The sequence below is a fragment of the Pseudogymnoascus destructans genome (genome assembly GCF_001641265.1).
Source record: "Pseudogymnoascus destructans isolate 20631-21 unplaced genomic scaffold scaffold_10, whole genome shotgun sequence".
Taxonomy (NCBI): Eukaryota; Fungi; Ascomycota; class Leotiomycetes; order Thelebolales; family Thelebolaceae; genus Pseudogymnoascus; species Pseudogymnoascus destructans.
In genome coordinates this window covers 335,001-357,526 of record NW_020167529.1, presented here as the reverse complement: position 1 = coordinate 357,526, position 22,526 = coordinate 335,001, and the positions used below count along the sequence as shown (strand labels likewise).

The 22,526-nt window shown below is 46.2% G+C and overlaps 4 protein-coding genes across 4 annotated transcripts; all 4 read right to left on the bottom strand.

Moving 5' to 3' along the window:
* Nucleotides 1-8,439: 8,439 nt before the first annotated feature.
* VC83_06084 (uncharacterized protein) lies at nucleotides 8,440-8,865 on the bottom strand (the record flags this gene model as incomplete). The annotated part of the gene is made up of 2 exons (XM_024469690.1): nucleotides 8,440-8,658; nucleotides 8,704-8,865. 2 exons carry the CDS (start codon nucleotides 8,863-8,865, stop codon nucleotides 8,440-8,442), a joined length of 381 nt encoding a protein of 126 aa, XP_024324054.1.
* Nucleotides 8,866-10,449: 1,584 nt separating this feature from the next.
* VC83_06083 (uncharacterized protein) lies at nucleotides 10,450-11,107 on the bottom strand (the record flags this gene model as incomplete). The annotated part of the gene is made up of 1 exon (XM_024469689.1): nucleotides 10,450-11,107. The coding sequence occupies exon 1, from the start codon at nucleotides 11,023-11,025 to the stop codon at nucleotides 10,450-10,452; it is 576 nt and encodes a 191-aa protein (XP_024324055.1). The 5' UTR covers nucleotides 11,026-11,107.
* An 8,372-nt stretch (nucleotides 11,108-19,479) lies between these two features.
* VC83_06082 (uncharacterized protein) lies at nucleotides 19,480-19,905 on the bottom strand (the record flags this gene model as incomplete). Its single annotated transcript, XM_024469688.1, has 2 exons — nucleotides 19,480-19,698; nucleotides 19,744-19,905. 2 exons carry the CDS (start codon nucleotides 19,903-19,905, stop codon nucleotides 19,480-19,482), a joined length of 381 nt encoding a protein of 126 aa, XP_024324056.1.
* A 1,586-nt stretch (nucleotides 19,906-21,491) lies between these two features.
* On the bottom strand, nucleotides 21,492-22,149 carry VC83_06081 (uncharacterized protein; the record flags this gene model as incomplete). Its single annotated transcript, XM_024469687.1, has 1 exon — nucleotides 21,492-22,149. The coding sequence occupies exon 1, from the start codon at nucleotides 22,065-22,067 to the stop codon at nucleotides 21,492-21,494; it is 576 nt and encodes a 191-aa protein (XP_024324057.1). The 5' UTR covers nucleotides 22,068-22,149.
* Between the last annotated feature and the right edge of the window lie 377 nt (nucleotides 22,150-22,526).

Genomic DNA, 22,526 nt, shown 5'->3' with positions numbered 1-22,526 from the left:
CACATAAAAATCAAAGAACGTCATCTTCTTGCAGACCGTATTGAAAAGAACGGCAACCTAATGTCGCCATGTTCCAGCTGTCTTCACAACAATCGATTCTGTATTGTTGTTGCTGGTAGTCATCGTTGTAGTGAATGTACTCGTCGCAATTCCAAATGCAACGCTTGCGCCCCTTCTCCAACTGATTGGGAGAAGCTTCGAAAAGAAGAAGAGCGTCTTGAGGTAGAAGAGGAAGCAGCGGCATCTCAGGAGCGAGAGGCTCACCTCTGTGCTCAAGAAGCATATGCCCATCGCATGCGTCTTCGCAAACAGCAGAAGGCTCTCAAAACCCGCGGTGTTGAGATGCTGCGTCATGGTCTGAAATCTTTGGACGAATTGGATGAAGCAGAGGAGAAGGAGTGTAGGGAGGCAGAGGTCAAAGGGACTCTCTTGCACAGCCCTTCTACTGCCGTTTCCGAGGGTGCTGCCCCTGACCAGGACCTTTTCGTGGCCCTGTCTCCTGGCTTCTTTGATCGCTTGGGTGTCGACGGTGAAACGCCTCCAGTAGCTCTGGACAGCTAAGGTTTCTGACCGTTTCCCATGAATTGTCCGTAGGTTCATAACCCTTCCATTTTATCAAAAACTCTTCTTTGCGTCCTACTAACCTTCTGTCTAGGATCGCTTCGACTTCGTATTCAACAATCTCATTCTCTGGTTGAAGTTCTGTATCGGTCGCAATTGGGGTATTTCCTCTTGCTGGTTCCAGTAGTGAGACATGAAATACCGGGTGTAGTCTAGACTTCTTGGGTAGCTGCAGTCTGTAATTAACTGAGCTGACTTTGTTCAATATTTTGAATGGTCCCAATTTCTTGAAGTCCAACTTTGTACTTGGTCATTTCGTTTTGATATGTTTCTGGAGTAGGTATACTTTATCCCCCTCCTTGAAGGCAGGTTCCATACTGCGCTTCTTGTTTGCATACGCGGCAGATCGTTCATTTAAGAATTGGATGTCTGTCGCGAGTTGTTCATGGAACGATTTGAGTTGTTCCACGGCGATCATAGCTTGTTCTGCTCTTGATTCATCCGGTCGTGGTTGTCTATATGCCTCTGGCTGATAGCCGTAATTGGCAAAGAACGGTGAGACTTTTGTTGCTTCGGTCATCGCGCTGTTATATGCGAACTGTGCGATGGGTAATATCTGAACCCAATTGTCTTGTTGGTGGTTGACATAACTCCATAGGTATTGTTCAAGGGTTTGATTCAGTCTTTCTGTTTGACCGTCTGTTTGGGGATGGAAAGCTGTTGATAGCTTATGATTTGTTCCCAAAAGCGCCATTAAAGATTTCCAAAATTTCGAAGTAAAAAGCTTGTCTCTGTCTGAGATGATTTCTTCCGGTAATCCGTGATCAGCTAATATGACTCGAAGGAAGGTGTATGCGAGTGCTTCAGCATCGCTAGCTTCTAAATATGGCACAAATATTCCATATTTTGTGAGTCTTTCCGTAATAACCAGGATAGCGTCAAATACTACTCCTGTTAACGGGTCCCGAGAGGGTGGTAGCTTGACAATGAAGTCCAAAGCTATAGATTTCCACGCTCCTGTTGGTACTGGAGTCAATTTCAGCTGTCCATATGGCAAGTGCCTATTGGTTTTGGATTTTCTGCAAATGTCGCACTCTCTTACTACCGTTTCCACCTGCTTCCTTGTAAGGACGCAGGGCACCGTATCACGAGAAGTGGCATATGGGAGTGCGAGTCGGATATGAGTCGGTGCAATCCTATAGGTCTACTACGAAGGATACAAAAAAGATGAAGGTGTAACCCTGTATGACTGTTCCCTTAAAATACCCGAAACCGCTCCGACTCAGCTAGCTCCCTGTTTGCCTAAGGCTTCCTTACGTTATGTGCCTAAGGCTGTCAGTCGCGACTGACCCGTAACGGCCCCGAGTCTCGATGACGCCACGTGACGGCCGTAACTACCCCGAGTAAGGAGGCATCCTTACATTCCTCATACCTGGGAAGTAATAGTGTCGGGTGATTCGTTCGAAGGTGCGTGTTACTCCCTGATGGCCGTGTGCTGGTAGCGAGTGTTGTTCTTGCACTAGCGGGCGTCTCATTTTGTTTGGGACATACACTAATCCTTTGAATCGGATCAATCCTTGTTCATCGATGGCGAAGTCGCCTTCGGTTTTTATTAAGACTCGCTTTGCACATTCATCTGTTGCATAAGCTTTCTTGAGTCTTTCTTCCAACTCCGAGTTCTCCACAGTGGCAATCGTGGCTAGCAACTCGTTGTATTGCATTCCTGCATCTGTTTTCTTCAATATGGCTCTAGGTCTTTCCTCTTTAGGGCCGATGTAGTCGGTCCTTCTGCTAAGAGCGTCGGCTCTTGCATTCTCAGAGCCCTTGTGATATGTAATCGTGAAGTTGTAGGCTGCGAGTGTCTCTGCCCATCGGACTTGTCTGCGGTTTAAAACCTTGGTTGTGGTGAAGTATATGAGATTCTTATGATCTGTCCACCTGTACAGGGTAGGTCGATCCTTCAAGATATACTCGCCATTGCTCAAAAGCAACGACAATAGCTATCAGCTCCTTGTCGTGGATGTCATAGTTGAGCTCCGCAGGTGACAGTTTTCTAGAGTAATATGCAACTGGCTTAAGCTTCTCGTCTTTGTCTGGCTGACTTAGACAGGCTCCAATCGCGAAGTCAGAGGAGTCTGTCTCTAAGACAATCCTCTTTGCAGGGTCGAATGTGACTAGGATAGGTGCTTCTGTGAACTTTGTCTTAAGTTCCTGAAAAGCAGCCTCTGCCTTGCTTGTCCATTCGAACGTAAGGTCTTTCCTTGTAAGCTCTGTAAGTGGTTGAGCTACCTTGGAATATCCCATAATAAACCTCCGGTAGAAGTTGGCAAAGCCTAAGAAGGCTTGTACTTCTTTGACCGTGGTTGGTGTTGGCCATTCCAACACTGGTGTGACCTTTGCTTGGTCCATTTTGATGCCATGCGTTCCGACAATGTAGCCTAAGAATTCTACTTGATCCTTGTGGAATTCGCATTTTTCTGGCTTGAGGAGTAACCGATGCTCCTTTAACTTCTGTAATACCTTCCGAACATGACCAATGTGTTCCGTTGGGTCTCCTGAGTAGACTAAGATATCGTCTAGGTAGACGATAACAAACACATCCAAGTATTCATGGAGAGCTGCATTCATGAGCCTCTGCATGGATGCTGGTGCGTTTGTTAGACCAAAGGGCATAACCAAGTATTCGAACAAGCCATAGCGGGTGCGGAATGCTGTTTTCCACTCATCCCCTTTCTTGATTCGAATCAGGTTATAGGCGCCTCTGAGGTCCAGCTTGGTAAATATCTTGGCTCCCTGGAACCAGTCGTGTAGTTCGCTTATCAAAGGTAAGGCATATCTATCTTTGATAGTGACATTATTCGTTCCTCGATAGTCCACGCAGAGTCTTAGCTTCTTGTCCTTCTTTGGCACAAATAGTATTGGACTTCCTGCTGGTGATGTCGATGGTCGAATGAACCGTTTCGCGAGGTTCTCGTCAATGTATTCCTTCAGTATGTCCAGCTCTGCTGCTGACATCTGATATATTGGTCCGAACGGTGGACTCTTTCCTTCCATGATAGGTATCTCATGATCCCATGGTTGGTGCTTAGGAAGCGCCTCTTCGTTAGGGCCTTCCCGGAATAACTGCTCGTATTCCTTATACTCCACTGGTATTTGCTTCAGTGAGGATGCCTGGGCTAGGTCATCAGACCAGTGGTCACACATAACTCCTTCCGGTCTTTGGATGTTTTCTCCTTCTGCGGCATGTTCGTTCGTTGTTCACATGCGCATTGGCTCATCACAACTTTCTCATTCCGCCAGTCGATCTGGGGGTTGTGTTTCTTGAGCCACGGTACACCAAGTATGCATGCATGATTGTCCATGTGCACGATATCAAACTGTATCGTTTCCTTGTGTCCGCGTAGCATGACCATTTCTAATGGGACCGTCTCGTGGGTCACCATTCCATTGTTAGTTGAGATGGGCTCTCCATCTAAAACCATTAATGGGTATGGATCGGTCTTCAGCTGCGTCCTGAAACCGTGTGTGTCTGCTACTTTCTTTGTCATAAAGTTGCCCGTTGCTCCTGAGTCTATCATAGCTCGGAGGTGTTGCTGTTGTATCTTAGCAACCACATATAGCTGCATGCCGCCCATTGTGGCGCATAGCTGGTTTGTACTAGGCCTCTCTGTGTCGCTCGCCAGTGGCCTACTGCCGAGGACTCCTAGTTTTTTTAATCGTCTGAGGAATAACCGTCTGAGGAAAATCCATCATGTTCACCATATTCTAATGGTCGTAGAAGTGGTGTCCCTTCTCTTCTTCGTTCTGCTTCATGGCGTAGGCGTTCGTGTGCTTCTAACACTCGTGTTCCCCTTTCTTCTCTTGGGATGCTTTCCTGCTGGTGAGGGTATTCTGGTTGGCACCTCACTGTGCGAACTGCAACCTCCCATATTTGTGTAGTGTCCTGCCAGCTCATTGGTGGCTTGGGCACAGGAATTCTTTGATCGACCGTCTCCTGAAGCATGGCTTCCTTGAAGGTTCTTACTGCTCCTGGCAGTTGTTCCTTGAAGAGAGTCTTACTTGCTGTCTTCTCAAATGCTTGTAACCATTGCTTTTGAGAACTAGTGAGCTCCTTGTCATCGTTCTTGTCTTCTCTGTTTGACAAGTGGAATTCCTCGAGATCCTGAGTAGTAATACTCCAGTTCTCTTTTCTTTTTAACGTGGCACATAGCTGTCCTCGTGGGGGCTTGCACCCGCCTTGACCTTGCCAAGTAGCGTTAAGCTGTTTGCCATACTTTCGTCCTCCATTCCCTTTCTTTGACTGTCTGCAGTTTCACGCTATGTGTCCAGGCTTATTGCAGTTGAAACAGAGCCGTTCTTGGAACTGTCGCTCCTTGTTGGGATTGTGGGGTTTGCCATTAGGCTTGAAAGTAGCGTCGAGTTCCATAGGTTGGGGCCAATGACTCTTTGTTTGTCTTCTCTTCTGAGTCCAGTGTTGACTAGGTGGTCCCCCTTTCTTCTCGAGTTGCCATTCGTAGTGACGATTGTCAATCTTCTGAGCCAATTCAATCATCTCTCTAAGGTCATCTGGTTTGTCAGACCTTGAGATTTCGTCCTTCACATGGTCTTTCAGACCTGCGTAGAATTGGTCACAGATAGCCTCGTCTCCCCAGTTGGTGAGTGTTGCATGCTGTTGAAACTCAGCGGTGTATGCAACTGCTGACCCTCTCTGCTTGAGAGCCTGGAGTGCCCTGACTGCATTTTGCCGTTCATCAATGTCTCCGAAGTTTGCCTTAAGTGTTTTGAGGAATCCGTTCCAGGATACAAAAATTTCCTTCGTTCCTTGGCTAGCTAAGGTGTTGCATTTTCCGTCGGGTGTTCGATGGTTCATGTAGTCAGCAAGGTAGTTAGAGATCCATTCTGAGGCTGGTCCTCGAAAGAGTGCCACAGCCCATAGGACCTGTTCCACTTCTTTGTTGAAGTGTTTGGCGTTAAACGCCATCCATAGCTCCGTCTGGATGATGAAGCTCTTAAGCTTCTTGCCATCCCCATGAAAGGTGTCTGGGAATGCAATCTTCAACTTGTCTGAAGGGTGAGCCTGTGGGGCTTCGATGGTAGGTTCAGTAGCAACCTTCCCCTTCAATCCAACATTTGATCCAGTATCGTCTCCAGCCATGTTGCTTTGTGTGTAAGGCGGTACCTCGTAGAAGTGGTGCTCAAAGTGTAACGCTGACTTCTAAACGATAGAAGACACAGAGGTTTCTTGCGTAAGGTTGACTTGACAGAGGAGGCAGGGGATTAGACACAAAGGCTTTCCAAGTAACACGTTACAGTATTGTAAAGAATACTATATTGAGTTGAGCATGAAGCTCCTATCTAAGGAAATACTATCTACTTATATAGTGGCGTCGTGCCTCATGGGTAATCTGGATAGTTGGCGGATAGCTAGATATTCAGGATAGTTCGTGGATAGCTCAACTATCCAATATCCACTAGTTTCTGCAACTATCCATTAGCCCCGTCACATGGCAGCCTACCCCGCTTCCCACTGTGACTCACACGTCACGTTACTAGGCCCTGGCCCTGTAACCATGACATCATGTTACTGTAGCCGTAACACTAACGAATAACAAATCGCTCTAGCGTTCTAGGGTCTAATGTAGCTCTGTTAGTATTAGAATTAAGATGCTAGCATAAGTAGGAAGCTTCTTGACCTCGTTCAAAAGCATGGCAAATTGTAGCTTGCCTAGCTAGAGACTGATATTTTCCTTCATAGATACTATGCATCTTAAGGTGCTATGTGATATTCTGTGTGCCTATAAACTCTTTGTAAGCTTTTTGGGATAGCTTACACCTCCATTATAACAGTGCAGACCATTACAGTATGTATGGTATATATAGCATGTTACACATATTCCGCCAAGCTAGAATACTATAGTCTTTTTGGCTTAGTGGGATGTAGCGCAATCAAACCTGTTAAGCACGAATTTGGAGTTTAACGACTTAATTAAGTAAACTATAGGTGCGAAGCCATATATATACTGCCTAGTGGTATACAGACTACACGATGTAGCGTACTTCTAGGAACATAGTTCTAACACAGCCCTTACGCTATACAGTGGTACTATGGCAAATGCTCACCCTAAGTGCCCCTATTGCCCCTGCCCTTATAGTACCTAATAACCCAAGTCTCTACCTATCCCTCTTCCCTAGCCCATCCTATCTACAGTATGACCATGCTTGCTACCTGCTACCTACGCACCATCGCTATGGTGGTGTTGACCGCTTACACACCCTTATGGTGTCGAATCTAGCTTTCCTAGCTCTTACATTCAAAGTAGTCGCTTGCTTAGTGTGCCCTACACTCGTCTTGTAATCAGTGCTGCTTCCACTATCTGATGGTAGTCAGGAGGAGGCTTTCTATGACGGCGTATCTTTCGCTCGATCGTATAACATAGCTACTCTCTCCTATGAGAGCTATGAGGGAAGCCGTTAATTATGTGCATTTGGTGTAGTGCATCATGCGCTTAACCCAGATGCACATAATTGTACATCACTACATCCATATTGATTCTCTAGTATTGTTAGTCTAAATTGTATCTCATCCACCTTTAGAATCAGGTAAATGATTCCATACATAAGACCTATAAGAAGTATTGTGTTTGTGTTTGTAAGAAGCTAGCGCTAATGTGGTGGAAGCTGTTGAAATAAGTGTATCTTTATTTAGATTCTCACTCGCAATAGATAACTCATTAGAAGAAACTTAAGAAGACATTATAAATGAATTGATCTGTAAAACGAAGTTCAATTCCTAGAGAACACTTTAATATTTAAGGGTAACTATGTCCTTTACACAAAGTGAGACATTGTCTTAAACTATATAGTTTAAACTATAGGACTACAGTTCTTATAAGCTAAAACTGAACTAAACGGAATAAGGAAACCTATTAACTAAACTGTATCGTAAGTCATGGCATAATGCAGGGGATGGCGTAACGCGGTGAATTTGCCCTGCCTACTTCGATAACTGTAAATAATTCAACAGTGGTTTGCGCGCATATAGGAGTATAAATGGATAGAGGCATACATCTAGACACGGCTTGATGTATGCAACCATCAGAACATTAAGTTAGCATACCGTGGCACTAGCTTGTTTCCTTTTAATCCCTAGCGAGCGTTGCATATGCTGCTTAATGATGAGCCATTAGTCGAGGTTGACCGACTAAAAACACCCTATTAGTGTGATATTTTTGACCAAGTCTTTATTAACAGTTCCCCCCTAGATGGAATGATCTTACACTCTGCAAATGCGCTCCTTACAACTACGATTAATACCCAGGGCTCAAAGGGGCTTGAGCCTCAAAGGGGGGGATAATTGTCACGAACGCATCACGTGCGGGGTCATAACACGTGAGCTACAGTGCCAGGATGGAGGAACGTCCGGCCAAAGAACACGTGAAGCCGTAGTATATAGTAGGAACGCGGACCTTCAGAGAAAGGTCAGCGTTCAGTCTCTGTAATCTACAGGATCTATAAATGCGTATATGATTGAAGAACGTGACCTCGTACTGCCCTGTTCATTGAAGATCCTTACATTAGAACATGACCTTGTACCGCCCTGTTCATTGAAGATCCTTACAATAATGATGCCCGCTCGCTAAACTAAGTTTTGGTGACTAAGCAAACACTGTACACCCACCCCCTCCTAGGTCTCTGCCCTCTGATTCCTTTGCCCTAAAATAGAGCCCTAACTCTGCAAAACAGCAACTCATCGCGTGAAGCAAATCCTGCACTCCCTTCCATAATATCATTGACGTTGTCTCGTCCTTTGCGTGATCGCAAATCCTCTGAAAGCCCGCTCACAGAAGTTCCTAAATGATTACTTAACAGCCGACCAACTCAAGCAAGCTCATCAACCCCTTCAGCCATATTCCGTTGCTTCTTTAGCATCTGGTTCTGGTTTATCAACCGTAGACTCTCCACCGCTTCGGTCTCAATAATCTCTTCAAACGAACACACCAGTTCCTCCATTTCCTTCTGACTCTGATGCATGTTGTCGCAAATACAGGCCTTGAGCTTCTCGATCTCCTTGTCCTTCTCCTCCACTGTCAACTTTGTCTCCTGCGCTCAGTTTTGCTCCATATGGTTTCCATTTTGTTGTACCCTGTTCATCTGTGTAACCTTTGCCCATAAAGATCGAAGGTTCATGAACTCCTTGAACACCATGTCACTCTCGTGATTCTCTGAGTTGACATTTCGTTGTGCGTTGAATCTCTGCTTCTTCATTTCACTAGTGAGGTTGTCATCCACTTGACCTTCCGCCATCCTTATGACCTGATACATGTCGAAAAAGCTGAAATGAACTTGAGTGAGTGTGTTGAGGACTCCGAAATATGGTGGTGAACAGAACAACTTCAGCTTGCCGTACTTAGGATTTAGTTTCAGTCAGTTCTAGAGTTGTTGTGCGATCTCAAGAGTAAATGCAATGTTGTAGCTGTGAGGAAGGTCATGTCCTTCCACAATCTGTTCATTTCAAGAGACAAGCTTCACCCTCCATGACCTTTCCTCACCTTCTTCACTCTCTGACCTTGTGGAATTTGCTTCTGCGAATTTCCGACTCCCGAACATCTAATTGTCATGACACTCCTTCGATATTTGTGTCACGACCCTTCGATTCGCTTTAGTCTCTAGTACTTATTTCACTATGTCATTCACTTCACCTGCTTCACTCACTTCGCTCACTTCGCTTCACTTGCTGACCTAGATCAGCCCAAATGTTGACTACTGGCTTAGGCTCTCTTGTTATTGGCTTGCTGCACTAGGGCTCGCTTAGCTAGGGTTCAGTTAATTAGTGCCTTCGCTTATTTGGCACTAGGGATTTTTACTGTTATATAAGCACTTATTGCTCATGTCTCTTATTGATCTTTAGCTAGCAAATTATATACTACTTGGCCTTCTTGCAATTCCTCCTGCTTCGACTTACTTTGCATTCCCTTACTTCGAGTCGAACCACTTGGCCAACCTGTTAGTCTCACCACTTGACCCCTGTGGTATAAAGTATATGCTTTGGAGCCTGAACTACTATACCTTGTCCTACTGCTTCGAGTATCGAAGTCTTCACATTATACTTCGGATACTTCTGCAGACTTGAAGGTCAGCCTCGGTTCGAACTGTCCTTACACTAATCCACACTTCAACACCATTATTTCTCCTTACCGATTGGCCTAATATTCTCGAGCACCCCTTCCTCTTCTCTCCTCCCTTTTTAAATCAGTTCTCCACATATCAACTTGCACACATGACAGACGTTGAAAGAACTTGAATAACAGTAAGTAATTGAGGAAGAAGAAATCAACAGCCTCTTCTACATCTCGTGTCATACAAATAAGCTCTTTCCCCTAGCCTCAGTCCACTCATCACATTCATGAAGCATTATTAGCCATAAATCATAAGCATAGTGTGCCCATTCTCAGAAACCCGTCTCCCCTGTGACTTCTATAAGCCTCAAGGCCAGTCGTTTAAGCATGTAGGTGTTGATCTATGGGCAGCTATGTTTAGTCATGGGCAGTTTTATGTTGCAATGTCACGGACGTCATAGCTGGACTACAGGTCCTACTCCCTGAAGGAGAGGATAATACTACCCAGAATGTGGTGTATCCTCACATTTTAGTTGGAATCAATTAGACGTACGTCCTATACTACTTCTTAGCCTCTAATGTCTACTTTTGAGGGTGTTTCTGTTCTGTTACGGCCATCTACGGTTGTCTACGAGGGTGTTGTTGTCACCTATCCTTAAGAACCTATCCTTAACTATCCGTAAGATTTCACATCACATTTCTAATCATAATATACAGCACAATAAACAAAGGTAATTGCCCATAGGTGTGTCATTTACTATTCTACACTATTCTACAATAATATACGGCCCTTTGGCCCCCTCCCCCAATTCTCCTCCTCCTCCTCATCCTCCTCCGCCTCCTCCGCCTCCTCCTCTCTCCTCCTACCATGCCCAACCTGCCCTCTAGGCTCCCCAACCCCTCTATAGAGATGAACCCGGCTGGCACCCCATCCTCGAAGCTGAAGTTCATCGCCAGCTCCTGGATGTGGTGATTCTTGGCAGCAAATTCCTGTGCAGTTTCCTTGGCTTGTTTGAGTTGACGACGGAGGCGGATCTGCCATTGCCATGTCACGGAGCTCATCTAGTTTAGCAAGGCGAATACCGACTGCAGAGACATTAGGCTCATGCTCAAACGCAGGAACGAATTGCGGCTGCGAAATCAATTCCGCGCGGAGTTCCTCGTCGATGGAGAGATCGCCAGGGACAAACCTAGGTTTGAACCCAAACAGCAACTCTGCCGGTGACACACCATAAACCGAAACCTTCCAGGTGTTGATGATGTTGACCACATGTGGAAGCAAATCATCCCAAATATAGATTAGATGAGGTTGCTGTTGGAGAATCTTGCGGTAGACAGAAAGGATCATTTGTACATAACGCTCAGAAAGTCCAACCGACGCCGGATGAGAAATCAGGGACGCTATGGCCTGTATGCCACGTCCTTTAAGGTGCCCTGTAGTCTCCTCAGATGTGAAGTGCTTTCCATTGTCATGCAAGAGGGTTCCCAAACTGCGCGCATATGGATTCGTCCACAAAGTGGACAACTGTGGATGAATTTGCCCGAGCTGACGGCTTCGCAATCAGGTATCGTGACATGTACTCAACGGATAACAGAATGTATGCATTGCCCTTTCGTGGTTCTTCCCTATACTAGCACTGCCAAAGAGTCTCCAAGCCTACTTTTGCGTTTTCCTAATGAGCCTTCGCTCGCCCCCATCATATACCCACCGACCCCTTTTGACATTGCGACTCGTCAGAAAACCCTCCCGTGCACAAAATGTTTTTCCGATAAATTCATTTGTATGTGATTTTTTAAAAAGCGACGTTTTTCCATACAAACACACTCAAAGTTAAGGCCGAAAAGCTGACCACGGAATTTTTCGGATTTCGCGTTGGGTGGTAGTTGGGGGGGGGGCCGGAGGGGGCTGCCAGGCACCTCAAATCCCACCCTTGGGGGTCCTAGCCCCCGCCCACCCCAAGGCTCAACTGACGCTGCCCTTCCTTATAGCTGTGAGGAGCCCTGCGTAGCAGCACTGCCCACTTGCCTACCCAAGTCTTATGCCCACCCTATTCAACATCTCCGATCTAGTATATATATACACATCCCAGCTCCTCGCCTCAAATTCCCTGACCCCCCCAAAGACCTCTCCCACAAGGCCCTACGGTGTAGCTACGGCTGCCACGGGGTGCCCTACCCGCCCCCTACAGCCCCAGCCTTGCCGGGTAGCTCCTACCGACCCAGCTACCCGGCAAACAGCTACCCGGCAAAAAAAGTCGAAACCCCCCAAACCTCCCCCGATGAGCCCCAGCTACCCGGCAAAACCACCCGCTGCCAAAACCGCCCCGCTACCCGGCAAACAGCTACCTGGCAAAAAAGTCGAAAATTAGGATCTGCTCTGGGCGACCCAGGGGGCAGCAGCGGGCTACCCACACCCTAACTGACCCAATCCCTAGTGAGCCTGCCCCCCTAGGTCCCCCGTGGCAGGCCCCGTCGCGGTTCCAAGATCTTTGCCGGGTAGCTCCTCACCACCCAGCTACCCGGCAAGAGGTTTGCCGGGTAGCCACTCACTCACCTACCCGGCAAGATGGCTGCTGTAGGAGCGCCACAGCACACCACCTCCCTAGAAATAGCCCGGGCCCAGCACCTCTAGGCTTACCCCTCCACTGTACTACACTGTACTACACTCTACCCCCCCCCGCTACCCGGCAAACCCCACCGAGCCTCTCGCCGCCATGATACACCCCCCCCCAGAGGGGGTAGGGGCTATCTGCCCCCAAGCCCNGCTAATATGACTCGAAGGAAGGTGTATGCGAGTGCTTCAGCATCGCTAGCTTCTAAATATGGCACAAATATTCCATATTTTGTGAGTCTTTCCGTAATAACCAGGATAGCGTCAAATACTACTCCTGTTAACGGGTCCCGAGAGGGTGGTAGCTTGACAATGAAGTCCAAAGCTATAGATTTCCACGCTCCTGTTGGTACTGGAGTCAATTTCAGCTGTCCATATGGCAAGTGCCTATTGGTTTTGGATTTTCTGCAAATGTCGCACTCTCTTACTACCGTTTCCACCTGCTTCCTTGTAAGGACGCAGGGCACCGTATCACGAGAAGTGGCATATGGGAGTGCGAGTCGGATATGAGTCGGTGCAATCCTATAGGTCTACTACGAAGGATACAAAAAAGATGAAGGTGTAACCCTGTATGACTGTTCCCTTAAAATACCCGAAACCGCTCCGACTCAGCTAGCTCCCTGTTTGCCTAAGGCTTCCTTACGTTATGTGCCTAAGGCTGTCAGTCGCGACTGACCCGTAACGGCCCGAGTCTCGATGACGCCACGTGACGGCCGTAACTACCCCGAGTAAGGAGGCATCCTTACATTCCTCATACCTGGGAAGTAATAGTGTCGGGTGATTCGTTCGAAGGTGCGTGTTACTCCCTGATGGCCGTGTGCTGGTAGCGAGTGTTGTTCTTGCACTAGCGGGCGTCTCATTTTGTTTGGGACATACACTAATCCTTTGAATCGGATCAATCCTTGTTCATCGATGGCGAAGTCGCCTTCGGTTTTTATTAAGACTCGCTTTGCACATTCATCTGTTGCATAAGCTTTCTTGAGTCTTTCTTCCAACTCCGAGTTCTCCACAGTGGCAATCGTGGCTAGCAACTCGTTGTATTGCATTCCTGCATCTGTTTTCTTCAATATGGCTCTAGGTCTTTCCTCTTTAGGGCCGATGTAGTCGGTCCTTCTGCTAAGAGCGTCGGCTCTTGCATTCTCAGAGCCCTTGTGATATGTAATCGTGAAGTTGTAGGCTGCGAGTGTCTCTGCCCATCGGACTTGTCTGCGGTTTAAAACCTTGGTTGTGGTGAAGTATATGAGATTCTTATGATCTGTCCACCTGTACAGGGTAGGTCGATCCTTCAAGATATATACTCGCCATTGCTCAAAAGCAACGACAATAGCTATCAGCTCCTTGTCGTGGATGTCATAGTTGAGCTCCGCAGGTGACAGTTTTCTAGAGTAATATGCAACTGGCTTAAGCTTCTCGTCTTTGTCTGGCTGACTTAGACAGGCTCCAATCGCGAAGTCAGAGGAGTCTGTCTCTAAGACAATCCTCTTTGCAGGGTCGAATGTGACTAGGATAGGTGCTTCTGTGAACTTTGTCTTAAGTTCCTGAAAAGCAGCCTCTGCCTTGCTTGTCCATTCGAACGTAAGGTCTTTCCTTGTAAGCTCTGTAAGTGGTTGAGCTACCTTGGAATATCCCATAATAAACCTCCGGTAGAAGTTGGCAAAGCCTAAGAAGGCTTGTACTTCTTTGACCGTGGTTGGTGTTGGCCATTCCAACACTGGTGTGACCTTTGCTTGGTCCATTTTGATGCCATGCGTTCCGACAATGTAGCCTAAGAATTCTACTTGATCCTTGTGGAATTCGCATTTTTCTGGCTTGAGGAGTAACCGATGCTCCTTTAACTTCTGTAATACCTTCCGAACATGACCAATGTGTTCCGTTGGGTCTCCTGAGTAGACTAAGATATCGTCTAGGTAGACGATAACAAACACATCCAAGTATTCATGGAGAGCTGCATTCATGAGCCTCTGCATGGATGCTGGTGCGTTTGTTAGACCAAAGGGCATAACCAAGTATTCGAACAAGCCATAGCGGGTGCGGAATGCTGTTTTCCACTCATCCCCTTTCTTGATTCGAATCAGGTTATAGGCGCCTCTGAGGTCCAGCTTGGTAAATATCTTGGCTCCCTGGAACCAGTCGTGTAGTTCGCTATCAAAGGTAAGGCATATCTATTTGATAGTGACATTATTCGTTCCTCGATAGTCCACGCAGAGTCTTAGCTTCTTGTCCTTCTTTGGCACAAATAGTATTGGACTTCCTGCTGGTGATGTCGATGGTCGAATGAACCGTTTCGCGAGGTTCTCGTCAATGTATTCCTTCAGTATGTCCAGCTCTGCTGCTGACATCTGATATATTGGTCCGAACGGTGGACTCTTTCCTTCCATGATAGGTATCTCATGATCCCATGGTTGGTGCTTAGGAAGCGCCTCTTCGTTAGGCCTTCCCGGAATAACTGCTCGTATTCCTTATACTCCACTGGTATTTGCTTCAGTGAGGATGCCTGGGCTAGGTCATCAGACCAGTGGTCACACATAACTCCTTCCGGTCTTTGGAGGTTTTCTCCTTCTGCGGCATGTTCGTTCGTTGTTCACATGCGCATTGGCTCATCACAACTTTCTCATTCCGCCAGTCGATCTGGGGGTTGTGTTTCTTGAGCCACGGTACACCAAGTATGCATGCATGATTGTCCATGTGCACGATATCAAACTGTATCGTTTCCTTGTGTCCGCGTAGCATGACCATTTCTAATGGGACCGTCTCGTGGGTCACCATTCCATTGTTAGTTGAGATGGGCTCTCCATCTACAACCATTAATGGGTATGGATCGGTCTTCAGCTGCGTCCTGAAACCGTGTGTGTCTGCTACTTTCTTTGTCATAAAGTTGCCCGTTGCTCCTGAGTCTATCATAGCTCGGAGGTGTTGCTGTTGTATCTTAGCAACCACATATAGCTGCATGCCGCCCATTGTGGCGCATAGCTGGTTGTACTAGGCCTCTCTGTGTCGCTCGCCAGTGGCCTACTGCCGAGGACTCCTAGTTTTTTTAATCGTCTGAGGAATAACCGTCTGAGGAAAATCCATCATGTTCACCATATTCTAATGGTCGTAGAAGGTGTCCCTTCTCTTCTTCGTTCTGCTTCATGGCGTAGGCGTTCGTGTGCTTCTAACACTCGTGTTCCCCTTTCTTCTCTTGGGATGCTTTCCTGCTGGTGAGGGTATTCTGGTTGGCACCTCACTGTGCGAACTGCAACCTCCCATATTTGTGTAGTGTCCTGCCAGCTCATTGGTGGCTTGGGCACAGGAATTCTTTGATCGACCGTCTCCTGAAGCATGGCTTCCTTGAAGGTTCTTACTGCTCCTGGCAGTTGTTCCTTGAAGAGAGTCTTACTTGCTGTCTTCTCAAATGCTTGTAACCATTGCTTTTGAGAACTAGTGAGCTCCTTGTCATCGTTCTTGTCTTCTCTGTTTGACAAGTGGAATTCCTCGAGATCCTGAGTAGTAATACTCCAGTTCTCTTTTCTTTTTAACGTGGCACATAGCTGTCCTCGGGGGCTTGCACCCGCCTTGACCTTGCCAAGTAGCGTTAAGCTGTTTGCCATACTTTCGTCCTCCATTCCCTTTCTTTGACTGTCTGCAGTTTCACGCTATGTGTCCAGGCTTATTGCAGTTGAAACAGAGCCGTTCTTGGAACTGTCGCTCCCTTGTTGGATTGTGGGGTTTGCCATTAGGCTTGAAAGTAGCGTCGAGTTCATAGGTTGGGGCCAATGACTCTTTGTTTGTCTTCTCTTCTGAGTCCAGTGTTGACTAGGTGGTCCCCCTTTCTTCTCGAGTTGCCATTTCGAGTGACGATTGTCAATCTTCTGAGCCAATTCAATCATCTCTCTAAGGTCATCTGGTTTGTCAGACCTTGAGATTTCGTCCTTCACATGGTCTTTCAGACCTGCGTAGAATTGGTCACAGATAGCCTCGTCTCCCCAGTTGGTGAGTGTTGCATGCTGTTAAAACTCAGCGGTGTATGCAACTGCTGACCCTCTCTGCTTGAGAAGCCTGGAGTGCCCTGGACTGCATTTTGCCGTTCATCAATGTCTCCGAAGTTTGCCTTAAGTGTTTTGAGGAATCCGTTCCAGGATACAAAAATTTCCTTCGTTCCTTGGCTAGCTAAGGTGTTGCATTTTCCGTCGGGTGTTCGATGGTTCATGTAGTCAGCAAGGTAGTTAGAGATCCATTCTGAGGCTGGTCCTCGAAAGGTGCCACAGCCCATAGGACCTGTTCCACTTCTTTGTTGAAGTGTTTGGCGTTAAACGCCATCCATAGCTCCGTCTGGATGATGAAGCTCTTAAGCTTCTTGCCATCCCCATGAAAGGTGTCTGGGAATGCAATCTTCAACTTGTCTGAAGGGTGAGCCTGTGGGGCTTCGATGGTAGGTTCAGTAGCAACCTTCCCCTTCAATCCAACATTTGATCCAGTATCGTCTCCAGCCATGTTGCTTTGTGTGTAAGGCGGTACCTCGTAGAAGTGGTGCTCAAAGTGTAACGCTGACTTCTAACGATAGAAGACACAGAGGTTTCTTGCGTAAGGTTGACTTGACAGAGGAGGCAGGGATTAGACACAAAGGCTTTCCAAGTAACACGTTACAGTATTGTAAGAATACTATATTGAGTTGAGCATGAAGCTCCTATCTAAGGAAATACTATCTACTTATATAGTGGCGTCGTGCCTCATGGGTAATCTGGATAGTTGGCGGATAGCTAGATATTCAGGATAGTTCGTGGATAGCTCAACTATCCAATATCCACTAGTTTCTGCAACTATCCATTAGCCCCGTCACATGGCAGCCTACCCCGCTTCCCACTGTGACTCACACGTCACGTTACTAGGCCCTGGCCCTGTAACCATGACATCATGTTACTGTAGCCGTAACACTAACGAATAACAAATCGCTCTAGCGTTCTAGGGTCTAATGTAGCTCTGTTAGTATTAGAATTAAGATGCTAGCATAAGTAGGAAGCTTCTTGACCTCGTTCAAAAGCATGGCAAATTGTAGCTTGCCTAGCTAGAGACTGATATTTTCCTTCATAGATACTATGCATCTTAAGGTGCTATGTGATATTCTGTGTGCCTATAACTCTTTGTAAGCTTTTTGGGATAGCTTACACCTCCATTATAACAGTGCAGACCATTACAGTATGTATGGTAATATAGCATGTTACACATATTCCGCCAAGCTAGAATACTATAGTCTTTTTGGCTTAGTGGGATGTAGCGCAATCAAACCTGTTAAGCACGAATTTGGAGTTTAACGACTTAATTAAGTAAACTATAGGTGCGAAGCCATATATATACTGCCTAGTGGTATACAGACTACACGATGTAGCGTACTTCTAGGAACATAGTTCTAACACAGCCCTTACGCTATACAGTGGTACTATGGCAAATGCTCACCCTAAGTGCCCCTATTGCCCCTGCCCTTATAGTACCTAATAACCCAAGTCTCTACCTATCCCTCTTCCCTAGCCCATCCTATCTACAGTATGACCATGCTTGCTACCTGCTACCTACGCACCATCGCTATGGTGGTGTTGACCGCTTACACACCCTTATGGTGTCGAATCTAGCTTTCCTAGCTCTTACATTCAAAGTAGTCGCTTGCTTAGTGTGCCCTACACTCGTCTTGTAATCAGTGCTGCTTCCACTATCTGATGGTAGTCAGGAGGAGGCTTTCTATGACGGCGTATCTTTCGCTCGATCGTATAACATAGCTACTCTCTCCTATGAGAGCTATGAGGGAAGCCGTTAATTATGTGCATTTGGTGTAGTGCATCATGCGCTTAACCCAGATGCACATAATTGTACATCACTACATCCATATTGATTCTCTAGTATTGTTAGTCTAAATTGTATCTCATCCACCTTTAGAATCAGGTAAATGATTCCATACATAAGACCTATAAGAAGTATTGTGTTTGTGTTTGTAAGAAGCTAGCGCTAATGTGGTGGAAGCTGTTGAAATAAGTGTATCTTTATTTAGATTCTCACTCGCAATAGATAACTCATTAGAAGAAACTTAAGAAGACATTATAAATGAATTGATCTGTAAAACGAAGTTCAATTCCTAGAGAACACTTTAATATTTAAGGGTAACTATGTCCTTTACACAAAGTGAGACATTGTCTTAAACTATATAGTTTAAACTATAGGACTACAGTTCTTATAAGCTAAAACTGAACTAAACGGAATAAGGAAACCTATTAACTAAACTGTATCGTAAGTCATGGCATAATGCAGGGGATGGCGTAACGCGGTGAATTTGCCCTGCCTACTTCGATAACTGTAAATAATTCAACAGTGGTTTGCGCGCATATAGGAGTATAAATGGATAGAGGCATACATCTAGACACGGCTTGATGTATGCAACCATCAGAACATTAAGTTAGCATACCGTGGCACTAGCTTGTTTCCTTTTAATCCCTAGCGAGCGTTGCATATGCTGCTTAATGATGAGCCATTAGTCGAGGTTGACCGACTAAAAACACCCTATTAGTGTGATATTTTTGACCAAGTCTTTATTAACAGTTCCCCCCTAGATGGAATGATCTTACACTCTGCAAATGCGCTCCTTACAACTACGATTAATACCCAGGGCTCAAAGGGGCTTGAGCCTCAAAGGGGGGGATAATTGTCACGAACGCATCACGTGCGGGGTCATAACACGTGAGCTACAGTGCCAGGATGGAGGAACGTCCGGCCAAAGAACACGTGAAGCCGTAGTATATAGTAGGAACGCGGACCTTCAGAGAAAGGTCAGCGTTCAGTCTCTGTAATCTACAGGATCTATAAATGCGTATATGATTGAAGAACGTGACCTCGTACTGCCCTGTTCATTGAAGATCCTTACATTAGAACATGACCTTGTACCGCCCTGTTCATTGAAGATCCTTACAATAATGATGCCCGCTCGCTAAACTAAGTTTTGGTGACTAAGCAAACACTGTACACCCACCCCCTCCTAGGTCTCTGCCCTCTGATTCCTTTGCCCTAAAATAGAGCCCTAACTCTGCAAAACAGCAACTCATCGCGTGAAGCAAATCCTGCACTCCCTTCCATAATATCATTGACGTTGTCTCGTCCTTTGCGTGATCGCAAATCCTCTGAAAGCCCGCTCACAGAAGTTCCTAAATGATTACTTAACAGCCGACCAACTCAAGCAAGCTCATCAACCCCTTCAGCCATATTCCGTTGCTTCTTTAGCATCTGGTTCTGGTTTATCAACCGTAGACTCTCCACCGCTTCGGTCTCAATAATCTCTTCAAACGAACACACCAGTTCCTCCATTTCCTTCTGACTCTGATGCATGTTGTCGCAAATACAGGCCTTGAGCTTCTCGATCTCCTTGTCCTTCTCCTCCACTGTCAACTTTGTCTCCTGCGCTCAGTTTTGCTCCATATGGTTTCCATTTTGTTGTACCCTGTTCATCTGTGTAACCTTTGCCCATAAAGATCGAAGGTTCATGAACTCCTTGAACACCATGTCACTCTCGTGATTCTCTGAGTTGACATTTCGTTGTGCGTTGAATCTCTGCTTCTTCATTTCACTAGTGAGGTTGTCATCCACTTGACCTTCCGCCATCCTTATGACCTGATACATGTCGAAAAAGCTGAAATGAACTTGAGTGAGTGTGTTGAGGACTCCGAAATATGGTGGTGAACAGAACAACTTCAGCTTGCCGTACTTAGGATTTAGTTTCAGTCAGTTCTAGAGTTGTTGTGCGATCTCAAGAGTAAATGCAATGTTGTAGCTGTGAGGAAGGTCATGTCCTTCCACAATCTGTTCATTTCAAGAGACAAGCTTCACCCTCCATGACCTTTCCTCACCTTCTTCACTCTCTGACCTTGTGGAATTTGCTTCTGCGAATTTCCGACTCCCGAACATCTAATTGTCATGACACTCCTTCGATATTTGTGTCACGACCCTTCGATTCGCTTTAGTCTCTAGTACTTATTTCACTATGTCATTCACTTCACCTGCTTCACTCACTTCGCTCACTTCGCTTCACTTGCTGACCTAGATCAGCCCAAATGTTGACTACTGGCTTAGGCTCTCTTGTTATTGGCTTGCTGCACTAGGGCTCGCTTAGCTAGGGTTCAGTTAATTAGTGCCTTCGCTTATTTGGCACTAGGGATTTTTACTGTTATATAAGCACTTATTGCTCATGTCTCTTATTGATCTTTAGCTAGCAAATTATATACTACTTGGCCTTCTTGCAATTCCTCCTGCTTCGACTTACTTTGCATTCCCTTACTTCGAGTCGAACCACTTGGCCAACCTGTTAGTCTCACCACTTGACCCCTGTGGTATAAAGTATATGCTTTGGAGCCTGAACTACTATACCTTGTCCTACTGCTTCGAGTATCGAAGTCTTCACATTATACTTCGGATACTTCTGCAGACTTGAAGGTCAGCCTCGGTTCGAACTGTCCTTACACTAATCCACACTTCAACACCATTATTTCTCCTTACCGATTGGCCTAATATTCTCGAGCACCCCCTTCCTCTTCTCTCCTCCCTTTTTAAATCAGTTCTCCACATATCAACTTGCCACACATGACAGACGTTGAAAGAACTTGAATAACAGTAAGTAATTGAGGAAGAAGAAATCAACAGCCTCTTCTACATCTCGTGTCATACAAATAAGCTCTTTCCCCTAGCCTCAGTCCACTCATCACATTCATGAAGCATTATTAGCCATAAATCATAAGCATAGTGTGCCCATTCTCAGAAACCCGTCTCCCCTGTGACTTCTATAAGCCTCAAGGCCAGTCGTTTAAGCATGTAGGTGTTGATCTATGGGCAGCTATGTTTAGTCATGGGCAGTTTTATGTTGCAATGTCACGGACGTCATAGCTGGACTACAGGTCCTACTCCCTGAAGGAGAGGATAATACTACCCAGAATGTGGTGTATCCTCACATTTTAGTTGGAATCAATTAGACGTACGTCCTATACTACTTCTTAGCCTCTAATGTCTACTTTTGAGGGTGTTTCTGTTCTGTTACGGCCATCTACGGTTGTCTACGAGGGTGTTGTTGTCACCTATCCTTAAGAACCTATCCTTAACTATCCGTAAGATTTCACATCACATTTCTAATCATAATATACAGCACAATAAACAAAGGTAATTGCCCATAGGTGTGTCATTTACTATTCTACACTATTCTACAATAATATACGGCCCTTTGGCCCCCTCCCCCAATTCTCCTCCTCCTCCTCATCCTCCTCCGCCTCCTCCGCCTCCTCCTCTCTCCTCCTACCATGCCCAACCTGCCCCTCTAGGCTCCCCAACCCCTCTATAGAGATGAACCCGGCTGGCACCCCATCCTCGAAGCTGAAGTTCATCGCCAGCTCCTGGATGTGGTGATTCTTGGCAGCAAATTCCTGTGCAGTTTCCTTGGCTTGTTTGAGTTGACGACGGAGGCGGATCTGCATTGCCATGTCACGGAGCTCATCTAGTTTAGCAAGGCGAATACCGACTGCAGAGACATTAGGCTCATGCTCAAACGCAGGAACGAATTGCGGCTGCGAAATCAATTCCGCGCGGAGTTCCTCGTCGATGGAGAGATCGCCAGGGACAAACCTAGGTTTGAACCCAAACAGCAACTCTGCCGGTGACACACCATAAACCGAAACCTTCCAGGTGTTGATGATGTTGACCACATGTGGAAGCAAATCATCCCAAATATAGATTAGATGAGGTTGCTGTTGGAGAATCTTGCGGTAGACAGAAAGGATCATTTGTACATAACGCTCAGAAAGTCCAACCGACGCCGGATGAGAAATCAGGGACGCTATGGCCTGTATGCCACGTCCTTTAAGGTGCCCTGTAGTCTCCTCAGATGTGAAGTGCTTTCCATTGTCATGCAAGAGGGTTCCCAAACTGCGCGCATATGGATTCGTCCACAAAGTGGACAACTGTGGATGAATTTGCCCGAGCTGACGGCTTCGCAATCAGGTATCGTGACATGTACTCAACGGATAACAGAATGTATGCATTGCCCTTTCGTGGTTCTTCCCTATACTAGCACTGCCAAAGAGTCTCCAAGCCTACTTTTGCGTTTTCCTAATGAGCCTTCGCTCGCCCCCATCATATACCCACCGACCCCTTTTGACATTGCGACTCGTCAGAAAACCCTCCCGTGCACAAAATGTTTTTCCGATAAATTCATTTGTATGTGATTTTTTAAAAAGCGACGT